The following is an 11,352-nucleotide window of genomic DNA, read 5'->3' on the forward strand; positions in this document are numbered from 1 at the left end:
ATGGTTTTAATTTTTATATTCACATAAAACTTAACATTCTTTATACAATATTTTATCCCAAATTTTCTATACTACATGGAGTAAGTTATATGCATATTTATGTATTATTATTTTATGCATGATAAAATGTGAAATAAAAATTAATAATACATGGATTAAAATTACTAAATACAAAGTAAGCCCTTCACGTAGTAACCAATATTTCATATTGTCAAAATAAACTTTTTTTTAATATGCACGTCATTTGGTAATACAAAAAAAATGAAATCCAATATGAATATTTTGTACATTATGCAATACTAAATACATATTGCTGAACCAAACAGAAAGTGCGAGAGATATCAGTCAGGAAAGCAAGAGAAAACGAAGAGAAAAGCTTGAATTGAGCCTTCAGACATGGCAAACCTGCCTCAGTCACTCTCAATGCTCACCGCCTTCGGAGGAGGACCGGGCAGCACAGCCTCGGCATCCGCCGCTGCAACTCAGGACCGTAACAAAATGCAATCAGCAGAGCAACTCGTGCTTGAACTCAGCAACCCCGATCTTCGAGAAAATGCCCTTCTTGAACTTTCTAAGGTCCAATTCTCATTTCAAAATTTGACCTATAACGTTTACCTTTCATTTTATGTTTTTGTATTTTTTTTCCAATTTGATTACTGTAAAGTGCCATATATAAGTACGAGCTTAGGATTTCCACCTGTGTGCTTGTTTTGCTGTAGCTGGGTTACTTGGTATATTAATCAAGTCGGTCCAAACACTATCGTCATTTAAAAATAGTAAAGAATTGAATGAATTGAGATAGTAGGTTTTTGATGGTTGTTGCTCAGTGAATTTTTTCCTTAATAAATTTTTATGGAGATTACTAGGTGGGGAATCGAACCCTCACCAAACAAGGTAAAAGTTCAAGCAGTTAACCAACTAAACTACAAGATTCCACAATACTTGGTGAGTTCAATTTTGGAAACATGAGGAATTGTTCTTTTAGGATTCCGGCAATTTGGGAAGGGAACTGATGTTAATGAAAGCAATTTAAGGCAGCTTCTGGTGTGTCAGCTTTTATATCTTGTTTCAAGAGCTCTAATATTTTCTACAGTGACAGAACCCTTTCGGAATTGGTTAAGAAGGTGTGCTACTTTTCAAGCCTGTGGCTACCACTCATAGCTCCTTTGACTGTAGCAATGCTCTCGAAATTAGGTTCCCAAATGTACTTGGATTCTCCAATTGGTTGGTTGAAAAATTAATTTGAGATAAGCGGCTAACTAGCTTAATATCCCGCTTAATATATTGCTGTTTACGGTTGACTACAATCTTTGTGTACTTTTTGTATAGGAGTCTAAAACTAGTTATAATTCTGGTTGTTCTAAACTCTGGATCACGTGAGTCTTTAACTACCTTTCCTAGATGAGTTATGATCTTTGGAGATTTGTGTTGCTTTTGTAATAGGAACATATATTAATTGTGAAGGAGTACTATCCCTAAATAAGCCTCCGTGCTTTTCCAAAATAGTTTTCTACCAGTCTATATTGAGACGAGAATCCATGGCCCTCCCTTCTCAAATTCTCGACATTCTCAGCGACTTGTTGAAATTAACATTGAAATACAAAATGTAGAAAATTTTGCGTTGAAATACGTGAATAATATTAAATGGTTTCTTGAGGCATCTTTCCTCCATGAACCCAGCTGCTATTGAAGCCCGAATGGAAGCAAGCCGTCAAAGGATTCGGGACGTAGAAGTTTTTATGTGTGCTAAGCAGTACCAAATATGCATGAGTATTATTTATTGAGTTGTTTTAGGTAATTTGTCTTTTGTCTATTTCCAAAAACTGGTTATTTGAAGTAATAGAGCTGCCATCCAACTTTTGGAAAGATAGTTACCTTCCTCACAAGCTTTTGAAGCATTCATAAGCATTACATAGCATCCAATTCCCAAAAGGAAAATAAAAAGATATAAGGTCACGTCTAGGCAAAAGCTTCTCGATTAAGATGGTACAATTTAATTATTATCTACTTTTGCTTTTCTTAGAGGTTTGAGTTTTATTTTCAAGTATAATAGGTTTTAGAGAATACCAAATTGAAGAACAACAACTAACTATAGTTTGAAATTATTTTTACCTGGTATTGTCAGGAAAATAAAATAAAAGAATATAGAAACAGAAATTGTTTGAAACCTGAATCTAGTTAGTATCCAAATCAAAAACAGAACTGATAGTTGAATAGTACATTTTTTTCAATTATTTGTAGCAATTACTTTGTTATATTCATTTTAAGTGACAGATAAGCAATATAGAGGTTATAGCATGTAATAACTCTACAATAGTTGCATTCTTGTCTAAGGATAAAAGCATAATAAAAACGCCAATATCTGCTGGGGTTTTAAGCGTAAAGACAATTAAATTGCGAGTTTTAGTAATGAAAGGCATAAATAGGGAAAAATCATAGTAATAAAGTTTATATATATTTACTGCAACAAATAACTTTAAACACCTAAAACACTTATATGAACAAGTATTTAAAAGCCTACTGTATGAAAAAAAAAACTCAAGTAAATCAAGATAGAAAACCATGTCTATTTTTGTGATACTAAATTTCTGATTCACTGAGCAATTATTATATCATTTTGATATCTATATTTTATTATTTCGTGCCACCTTGTCAAGAGAGGCCATAGGCTGTGAGGTGCACGCTTTAGCGCCTTGGTTCGATACTGAAATGGTACATATATGAGCTGAGGTGCATAAAGTAGCATCTAGTTCCTAAGTGAGTGTTTAGTAACATGGAATAAATCATGTTATCTTACTTCTACTGTCTATCTTTTGCTGATAGGAGTTCTGATTCAGTAAGAAATGAAAGGCAATAAATGGAAAAATAACAGCTTTTGAATGAGCAAGTTGGGAAATTCTTGGTTTCTGAACCCATATTAATTAAATTAGTGGTATTGCTATCTTTTTGTTTTGTTCTGCTCTTTTGTTGGTGGAATCACCATACTAGTTCTTCCATCAGACTTGTAGTTGGTGACTGCAGATTTTCTAACAAGCACAGAATATTCTCCCTGCCCTGGCTACTGGCGAATGAACTGGCAAAATTTGTACAAGCATTCCCAACTCCACAGTATTCTACTTTGTCAAGCAAAGTGAACCACATTAGAGCTTGACTTTAAACTCCAGCCTTCTCCCTTTAGCTGCAACTGATATGATGGTTGAGGATAACTACTAATTTCTTCTGTCCTCCAATGCTAACAGTGAAGTTTTGGTGTCTGCCCTAGTTACTGTTATTTTATTCCTCACCTCTTTTCCCCTATCTATCTATATTTGTGTACAATGTGAGGTAACATTTAATGCTTTCCTGAGCCGAGGGTCTATTGGAAAGGGGTAAGGTCTGCGTACATACTACCCTCCCCTGACCCCACAGTGTGGGATAATACTGGGTATGTTGTTGTTGTTGTTGTGAGGTAATATTTAACTGACATTTTATACTGGATAGTCTTTTTCTTTTTTCTTTTTATATTTCCAATATGCCCCCCCCCCCCCCAAACCCCCCCAAACCCCCCCAAACACACACAACGCAGAAAGAATTTATTAATTATGTTATTGTTTTTCAGAAGAGGGAATTATTCCAGGACTTAGCCCCATTGCTATGGAACTCATTTGGTACTATCGCTGCGCTCTTACAGGTAATCTTTGAAGTGCTTCATTCTAATTCTATATATTTTATCTTTGTAACAATCTTCTTCATCAAATTTTATCCCATCTGTAAGATGCACATGCATACTAAACAATCCCGACTTATGTCGTAATTCTGCCATATCTTCCATCTGTTTGAGCAGACATTTCTTAGTGCCCCACTGTTAGATTGGTGGTGCTTTGCACTTTGTGGCATTAATCAGAAGGGCTAAATGAAACATCTGAGTGACCTTCTTGCAGTCCAAAACCAGGCTGTATACTTTGTGAAGAAAAGGGTGAGCCGGTATCTCAGCATATCAAATGAAGGAGTGAAATAGCAGAGGAGTGATGTAGAATGCCATTGTTGAAAGTTGTTATCAATTTATTTAAGCTGAATTTAGGAGTAGAAAGTGCATTTTATCTTTTGTTTATGAAATGACGGAGAAATTAAAATGGTAAAATATAAAAATTGCTGTATATTCCTGCGATGATAAAAGAGGTTTGTGAAATGTTTTTTTTTGGGGTTTTGGGGGGGGGGGGGAGGGAGAAGCAGAGCTGTGGTCTTCCCATTGCTATTGCTCGTTCTTCCCCTGCTATAATATGTACTCAGATGATGGCACGTTGCTTGTCTCAGTGAAGGAAACTGGATTACATGTGACATTTTAGTTCACTTTATTGTTGGTGGGAGAGAAGAAAAGGGATATAAAATGATAGTGGACGAAGACTGGAATGAGTATATGGTGAGAGCACTAAATGAAAATCTTGATGTTGTTTCCTTGTTTGTTGGATATAACTGACAAGAGGAGCTAAATTCACCAGCAAACAAACTTTCATTTCTGTCGAATATCCAACACTTATGGCATCCTAAAGCTCCAGCCAAGCAGATAATTTCAGGCTGTTAAGTGACACAAGCTAGGATATGCCAAATAGAAAGGTAATTTGGAGCATAGTCTAACTTGCTGGAGAATGATCCAGCAGAGGTCCTGCAGAGAAGTAGCGGCCTCGCTATTTCTCGCCTTGACAGATTTTTTTCAATTTTGAGAAGTAGAAATGAGAGACTCCTTCCAATAGAAAATGGATCCCAACAGATTGATTTTCAGTTATGAATGTTTTACTTGGAACATGACGGCATTTTTTTAAATTGATTTTCCTTTGTCCATATTGATTTTTTGTTACATGCTTGCAGGAGATAGTTTCCATCTACCCTGTTTTGTCACCGCCAAACCTGACTCCAGCACAATCTAATAGAGTTTGTAATGCTTTAGCACTTCTTCAGGTATAAAGATTTCTTTTCCATACGGAGTTATTCTCAGATGATTCTTCATGATGTTTCCTTTAATCATCTCTCATTGGTAATGTGTAAAGTAATGAGTAATTGCCATGTATAATTTCCTTCATAAGAAGTAATAGCTTTATATATCCCAAAAAAGCTTTTTCAGTTAGGAACATTTATTCAGCTGTAGGATGTAGACGCTTGGATATGTTTGGGGTTGTGGTTTATGTATCAAGAGGGAGCAAGGTAGGAGAACACCATACTAGAGAGCCCACATTATTCCAGTTGATTGTTGCATATTGTTCAAATCCTATAAATGGTACCGGCCATTCTTGTTCATAGTGGTTGAGAGAGTCCTCTTCATGCAACTCGGTCAAGAGTTCGACGCTGGTAGCTGCCAACAAAAAAACTATCCTATAAATGGTAGCTTTTGCAGTTCATGTTAAGAGCAAATTTATTTTAAGTTTCTATCTTTGGAACACATGGCATATCTGAGATCACATTCATGTGGCAAATGCTTTGGAATTGTAACCCTACAACGTTTTTTTTTTTTTTTTGACAAGGCGTAACCACTACAGCTATCTATTTAATTCTTATGCAGGTCAAATGTCCAACTAATGAAACTGTTTTTCTTCCTGTTTCATTTTGCAGTGTGTAGCCTCTCACCCTGACACCAGAATGTTGTTCCTCAATGGTAATATTGTTTCCCTTTCTTATGGTTCTTCCTCAATGGTGATCATCTTGGTTTTTTGTATGCAAAGCCTTTTTCGACTTTACTTTTAAGTGGAGCGGCTTTATTGAAGAAAAAGAAAATGCAGTATCCAATACGTCCACCTTTTTTTGAGTTATGTGGAGCGTCTTTATTCCAGTTGTATTGGATCATAAACTATCGAACTGGGGAAATCCCTTTGACTGCAATTCTAGAAATCGGTTTACTTTAATTTGCAGCCGCACTTGGAATTATTTGTTATTTTCACAAGCAACAATGCAAGCATAACTCATTGCAGATAATCCTTTAGAATCAAATTGGTGTCAGTTTTTGGTTGGAAAAATCTTGACGAGAGAATTGATATTTCATATTATTCAGACATAAAGGCATTATCATTGCATTTATTGTTTTTCCCTGCAATCAAGTAATGGACACCCTCCTTTCTTGCCACTCCAATGTCCAGAAAGATACATAAAAGAAGAAAATGACATATATGCTTGTGGCCTCATGTCCATTGGAGCATTGACTTAAACAAATGGGTTTATATTAGTTGCGTACGGATGCTAAGTGTTTTGGAACCTTTCACTACATATACTCTTACGCTTAAAGAAACACACTTACCTTGCCTTTCAATTCACGGCGTGTTTCCAAGATCTGCATCAACTTTTGTGTGATGATATTAAGAAAATAGAGCTTGGGGTGAGATTTGTAGAGTTTTTGCCAAAATGGTCCCATAAATATAACACCTTGGAAAACTTGATCCTCAAATCTCTCCTTTGAGAAATTTAAAGGTTTGCTGCTTCACATGTGCCTCAGATGACCAACCTAGTATTTGCCCAATTCATATGATCCTATTTGGGGAAGAAATCTGAGATTTCCTTGCTTAAAACGTATAATTGCGGAAAAATAGCTACTCCATCTGACCTGGTAGGGTCTTCCCCATTCCCAACCTTCTTCAAGTTAGAAGCCTTAACTTGTGTTATTTCTGCTTCCACCAGAGGAGTGAAGAAGCCCTACTGTTTTGCTTTTGTAGCCCTCGGGGGGAGATCCATAAGTACTACGAGAGCACTGAGTTCTGATATGGAAGCTCCCCCTCCCAGAGGCTGGTCAAAGAAGTCGCTTAGGACTTCAAGAATGATATTAGATCCCAGACCGCTGCTGCGGCATTTATCTGCTGGCCCATGCTCCAAAAAGGCTGAATGATGCACTTGGTTGAATGCTAGGTTATTTACCTAGAGCAAATAGGGGTCAATACTCGCTTAATACCTTTTTTTTCTCCTTTCTTTAGTGGTGCACCATGTTCTATGAATCCTAGATCCGCGTCTTCTTTGAGGGTACCAATTTGTGTGCCATTTATGCTAGAAGGGTCAAGGATTACCATTATGCCTAAGGATATTCAGCTGGTCAGGTGCTTTAGGGATGAAATGGCTTAATCTTGCTGATCTGCTTCCTTAGTAAGTGTTTGTAAGATTCATGGTGGAACAAACATTTTGTGGGGGTTAGTTGTTTTTGCTTGAGATGTTTGGAAATGAAGATGAAATTCCGCCAAAAAGAACTTTGGGTTATTTCTTATTTTGATCTCTCTGCTTTTGTCTCTGTGCCTCGGAAGATATGGAAATTTCACCATTGAAGCTTCGGAGGCAGGCTCATTTTCCTTATCATTTTCTTTTTCAAAAGAAAATGAAAATTGGATATGAACATGAAAGTGTTGGTATCACAGACTTGAGACTTGTTTACTGATGGCTGATTTAAGGTTTTATGATTAATTTATGTATGGGCTCTGCCAAATCAACAACCAGCAAAGAATGGATTCCACTTCTCTCTAGTGAGTTGAACACTCGTGATCTCTATTTAGTTTCAGTCATGGTGGTCATGTCTTATAGTTTCTTCCCATTTAGGGCTCCCAGATTGGAGAAAAATAGGATTATTTTTCAAATATGGCTCGTTAATTAGGGATCTTATTGAGGTTGGTCACGTGACACACATGTGATGTTGCAGACCAATAAGTCGCTTAACTCATTAGGTTTGAGACCAAAAAGGGTCAACTTTTACAAACTTGGAAAAATATATCCATTTAAGGTGATTTTCAGAGGTTAAGTTCGTTGAAGCGTGATACTTAAAGGACTATTTTGGTCAAAGCTCATGATTTTATACTTTCTCTTGATTTGACGATGCTTCCAACTGTACTCAACTTTGTAATGCATATTCCTTTATCATTGTACTCTTAAAAAATCTGGTCTGCACTTGTATTCTTATTGTTTTGATCTGCTTAACTTTAGTGTGATGATAATAAGGAATTGTGATCTATTTGGTGTGTTTTTTCTTTATCTTAATCTGATGAAATGCTTTCAAATGTTCTTTACTTTGCAGCACATATTCCTTTGTATTTGTACCCTTTTCTAAATACGACAAGCAAATCAAGACCTTTTGAATATTTGAGGCTTACTAGCTTAGGTGTCATTGGTGCCCTCGTGAAGGTAATATTTCTAATGTATTTCTCACATTTCTTCTCTTCTTTCAGTATTTATAGTAAGATTTGTTCATGTCACAGTGACATTATACTATATGTACCGGGAATCACTGAAAGCCTGAAAAAGAAACCACGAGAAGGAAACCATGATCAGTACAATTCGAGAATGCTACTTATGGTATCTAGAAATATTGTCAACAATGGGATATAATAACCATATGGCAATTAACTTTTTGTAGGTCTGCTTAATGAAATTTCATATGTATTGAAGTGCAATATTCATCACGTGCTTCAGGTGGCATTTGTGCTTCTCCATTTCAATGATTTACTTCAAAATTTAATGTACTCTATTATTTGATATTCTCTTTGCAGGTAGATGATACTGAAGTAATCAGTTTTCTACTATCAACAGAAATAATTCCCCTGTGTCTGCGCACAATGGAGATGGGCAGTGAACTGTCAAAAACGGTTGAGTGCTTCCCCGAAGCCTGTCTTTCCTGACTTGTAAATGAAATTTATGTTGCTTATATACTCATGATGTCTTCAACAGACTCTTCAGACACCAAAACAAAGACAACTTACGCTGCACAATTATATTCTACTCGTTATGAAAACTTTTTTATTTCTACATCCTCTTTTACTATTTCCAGTTGCATCCTCTCAATTTGTATCAGCTTTTCATGCATCTAATTTAGAGTCATGCTGACAGGTTGCAACTTTCATTGTGCAAAAAATACTTCTAGATGATGTGGGTCTGGATTACATATGTACCACAGCAGAGAGGTTTTTTGCAGTTGGCCGAGTTTTGGGGAGTATGGTAGGTGCACTTGCTGAGCAGCCTTCATCACGATTACTGAAGCACATAATTAGGTGCTATCTTCGGCTGTCAGATAATCCAAGGTGAGACTTCTGCAAATCAGCATTTAAAATATCCCTTCAGCTCTGTTATTTATAGCAAGATCAGGTCTCACCTTTTACGCTGCACCATGAGTGAATGCTGATGTGCATGGTTTATGGCAGGGCATGTGATGCACTAAGAAATTGTCTCCCTGATATGCTTAGGGATGCTACATTCAGTAGTTGCCTTCGTGTATGTACATTTCTTGTTCATCTTTTTCGCTAAGCTCGTAGTTTTCTCAGTTAAGAACATGAAAACATTCTTTTTATGCTTATCAGGCGCTTGCACACTTGTTTTCTTTTTCTATATTCATGATGGGTTCTTTTTCCTTATGCTCAACAGGAGGATCCTACAACGAGGAGGTGGCTACAGCAATTGATTCACAATGTTAATGGTAGCCGTGTTGCTCTACAGGCAGGAGGATTTGATCATTTGCTGGTGAACTAAATTGAAATCTTACTTGTGTTATCCGTGGAGTCTTAGACCACTAAGACTCCATATAGCTGGTTTGGTATAAGGTTTATTTAGGTGTTTCCTAGAAAGGTATCTTTCTTAATTCGATTGGTGGTCTTTTATGGCGATTTATTGTGTTATGTAAAAACATACAATATTATGGTTAAACTTCAAAGACATTTACTTAAAACTTCAGACATACAGGTGTGAAGTTCGGCAGGGGCGGACCCATATTGGTTCCAATTGAACCCGCTTCGCAAATTGTTTTTACTTTTTTTATATGGGAATTATCTTTCTGTGAAACAGACTTGTATATTAAATATAAGCCGTTGAACCCTCTTAATGAAAAGGTTTGTTGGTCGGATGGTTAAAGCGGGTTCAAAGTTTGCAGATGATTGTGTGTTCGACTCCATTGTCTTACATTATTTTTTACGTTTTAAGTTTCCATAGCTTTTCTGGCCCTTATGTTTCTTAAATTCCAATGTGGTAAATCAAGGAAAGCGTGGTAAATACTACACCATAAACCTTGGATTTTACTTTTCAAGTTTAAGAATGGAGCCTTGGTTTTACATTTTTCTTCATTTTTAAATGTATAAACATTGATTTTTGTTTTTACTTTTTAATTAATTTTCCTTCATATTTTGTTCTATCAAACTTTGACAGCCTCTAGATATGAAACTTTCATATCAGTTCTTGTCTTCTTTCTTTTGCTGTTTAAATTAGTTTCTTTTTGTAGTTTTGGCACTTTTTAAAATAAAATTATCAATGTAGTCGAGTTTATAGCTCTCTTTCATTATATTTTGTTTAGATTTAGCGCGAATTAAATTAAAAATAACAAATAAGCAATTTAGTATTTTAATATAGATCAACGTTGATGATTGTATGGTAAAACTAATAAAAAAATTCTAAAGTTTTAATAAATTGTTAAATTTGTAAAGGTAAATAGATTTATTGTTAAAATTTAGGTAAAGTTATAGTAAATTATTTTAAAAAGTGCGACTCTGAAACAAAATAAAGAGTAGCAGACAATTTGTTTTTTTTTTTTAATGTTTTGTTAAGTACCAAAATAAAGAGAGCAAAGTAACCTTTGTTTGTTAACTCAGTGTCGCTTGTACTGTCTATTGTCGTTGAGTACTTCAGCATGTATCTGAACCCGCTTGCATAAAGTTCTGGGTCCGTCACTGAAGTTCGAGACTACTAAAGTTAACTTCAAACATTTTATATTAGGCTTTGGTAGCCTCAACTTCAAATCCGTATGTCTCAAATATTTGAAATTGATTTTGAAGTGGCTAAATTTATTTGTTTTTTATTTATTTATAAATTTCGGTTATGTTTTAGAAGGTGGTCCTCCAAGCGTCTAATTGGGGAGATTTGCAAGCGTCTAATTGGGGAGATTTGCATCTATATCCAGTTTTTGGATCACTTTTTAACCTATACCCGCTTTGCAAAAAATATTGCAAGCGTACCCACTTTTCGGGTAACTTTAGACATACGGGCCTGAAGTAGTAAAAATTTATGTCTGAAGTTTGAACTTCAGAATGTTTTGCCTGAAGTGTAGCCTTATCAAAGCAAAACTTCAGATATTTTTGCCTGAAGTTTGGCCTGACTTGCAAAGGCAATCACACAAACTTCAGTTCATAGTGCAATGGAAAACTTCAGTTCAATAATTGTTGAACTTCAACAATTTTGGCTGAAGTTTTTGTTTTGTAATTGCTGAACTTCAACATTCTAGGAGCTGAAATTTGTTTATATCTGCTGAACTTTAGCATTTTAGGAACTGAAGTTTGTTTAGTATTTGCTGAACTTCAGTTCCTAGAGGATGCACTTCAGTTCAATAATTGCTGAACTTCAGCAATTTTGGCTGAAGTTTTTGTTTTGTAATTGCTGAAC

The 11,352-nt window shown here is 35.7% G+C and overlaps 1 protein-coding gene across 1 annotated transcript; it reads left to right on the plus strand.

Annotated features, from left to right (window-relative positions):
• The first annotated feature begins 297 nt into the window (after positions 1-297).
• Positions 298-9,851, plus strand: LOC107783900 (uncharacterized). Its single transcript, XM_016604924.2, has 9 exons — positions 298-576; positions 3,599-3,670; positions 4,846-4,935; positions 5,584-5,626; positions 8,012-8,118; positions 8,484-8,579; positions 8,821-9,011; positions 9,132-9,201; positions 9,352-9,851. Exons 1-9 carry the CDS (start codon positions 397-399, stop codon positions 9,454-9,456), a joined length of 954 nt encoding a protein of 317 aa, XP_016460410.1. The 5' UTR covers positions 298-396; the 3' UTR covers positions 9,457-9,851.
• The last annotated feature ends 1,501 nt before the right edge of the window (positions 9,852-11,352 follow it).

Source organism: Nicotiana tabacum, chromosome 21 (genome assembly GCF_000715075.1).
Source record: "Nicotiana tabacum cultivar K326 chromosome 21, ASM71507v2, whole genome shotgun sequence".
NCBI lineage: Eukaryota > Viridiplantae > Streptophyta > Magnoliopsida > Solanales > Solanaceae > Nicotiana > Nicotiana tabacum.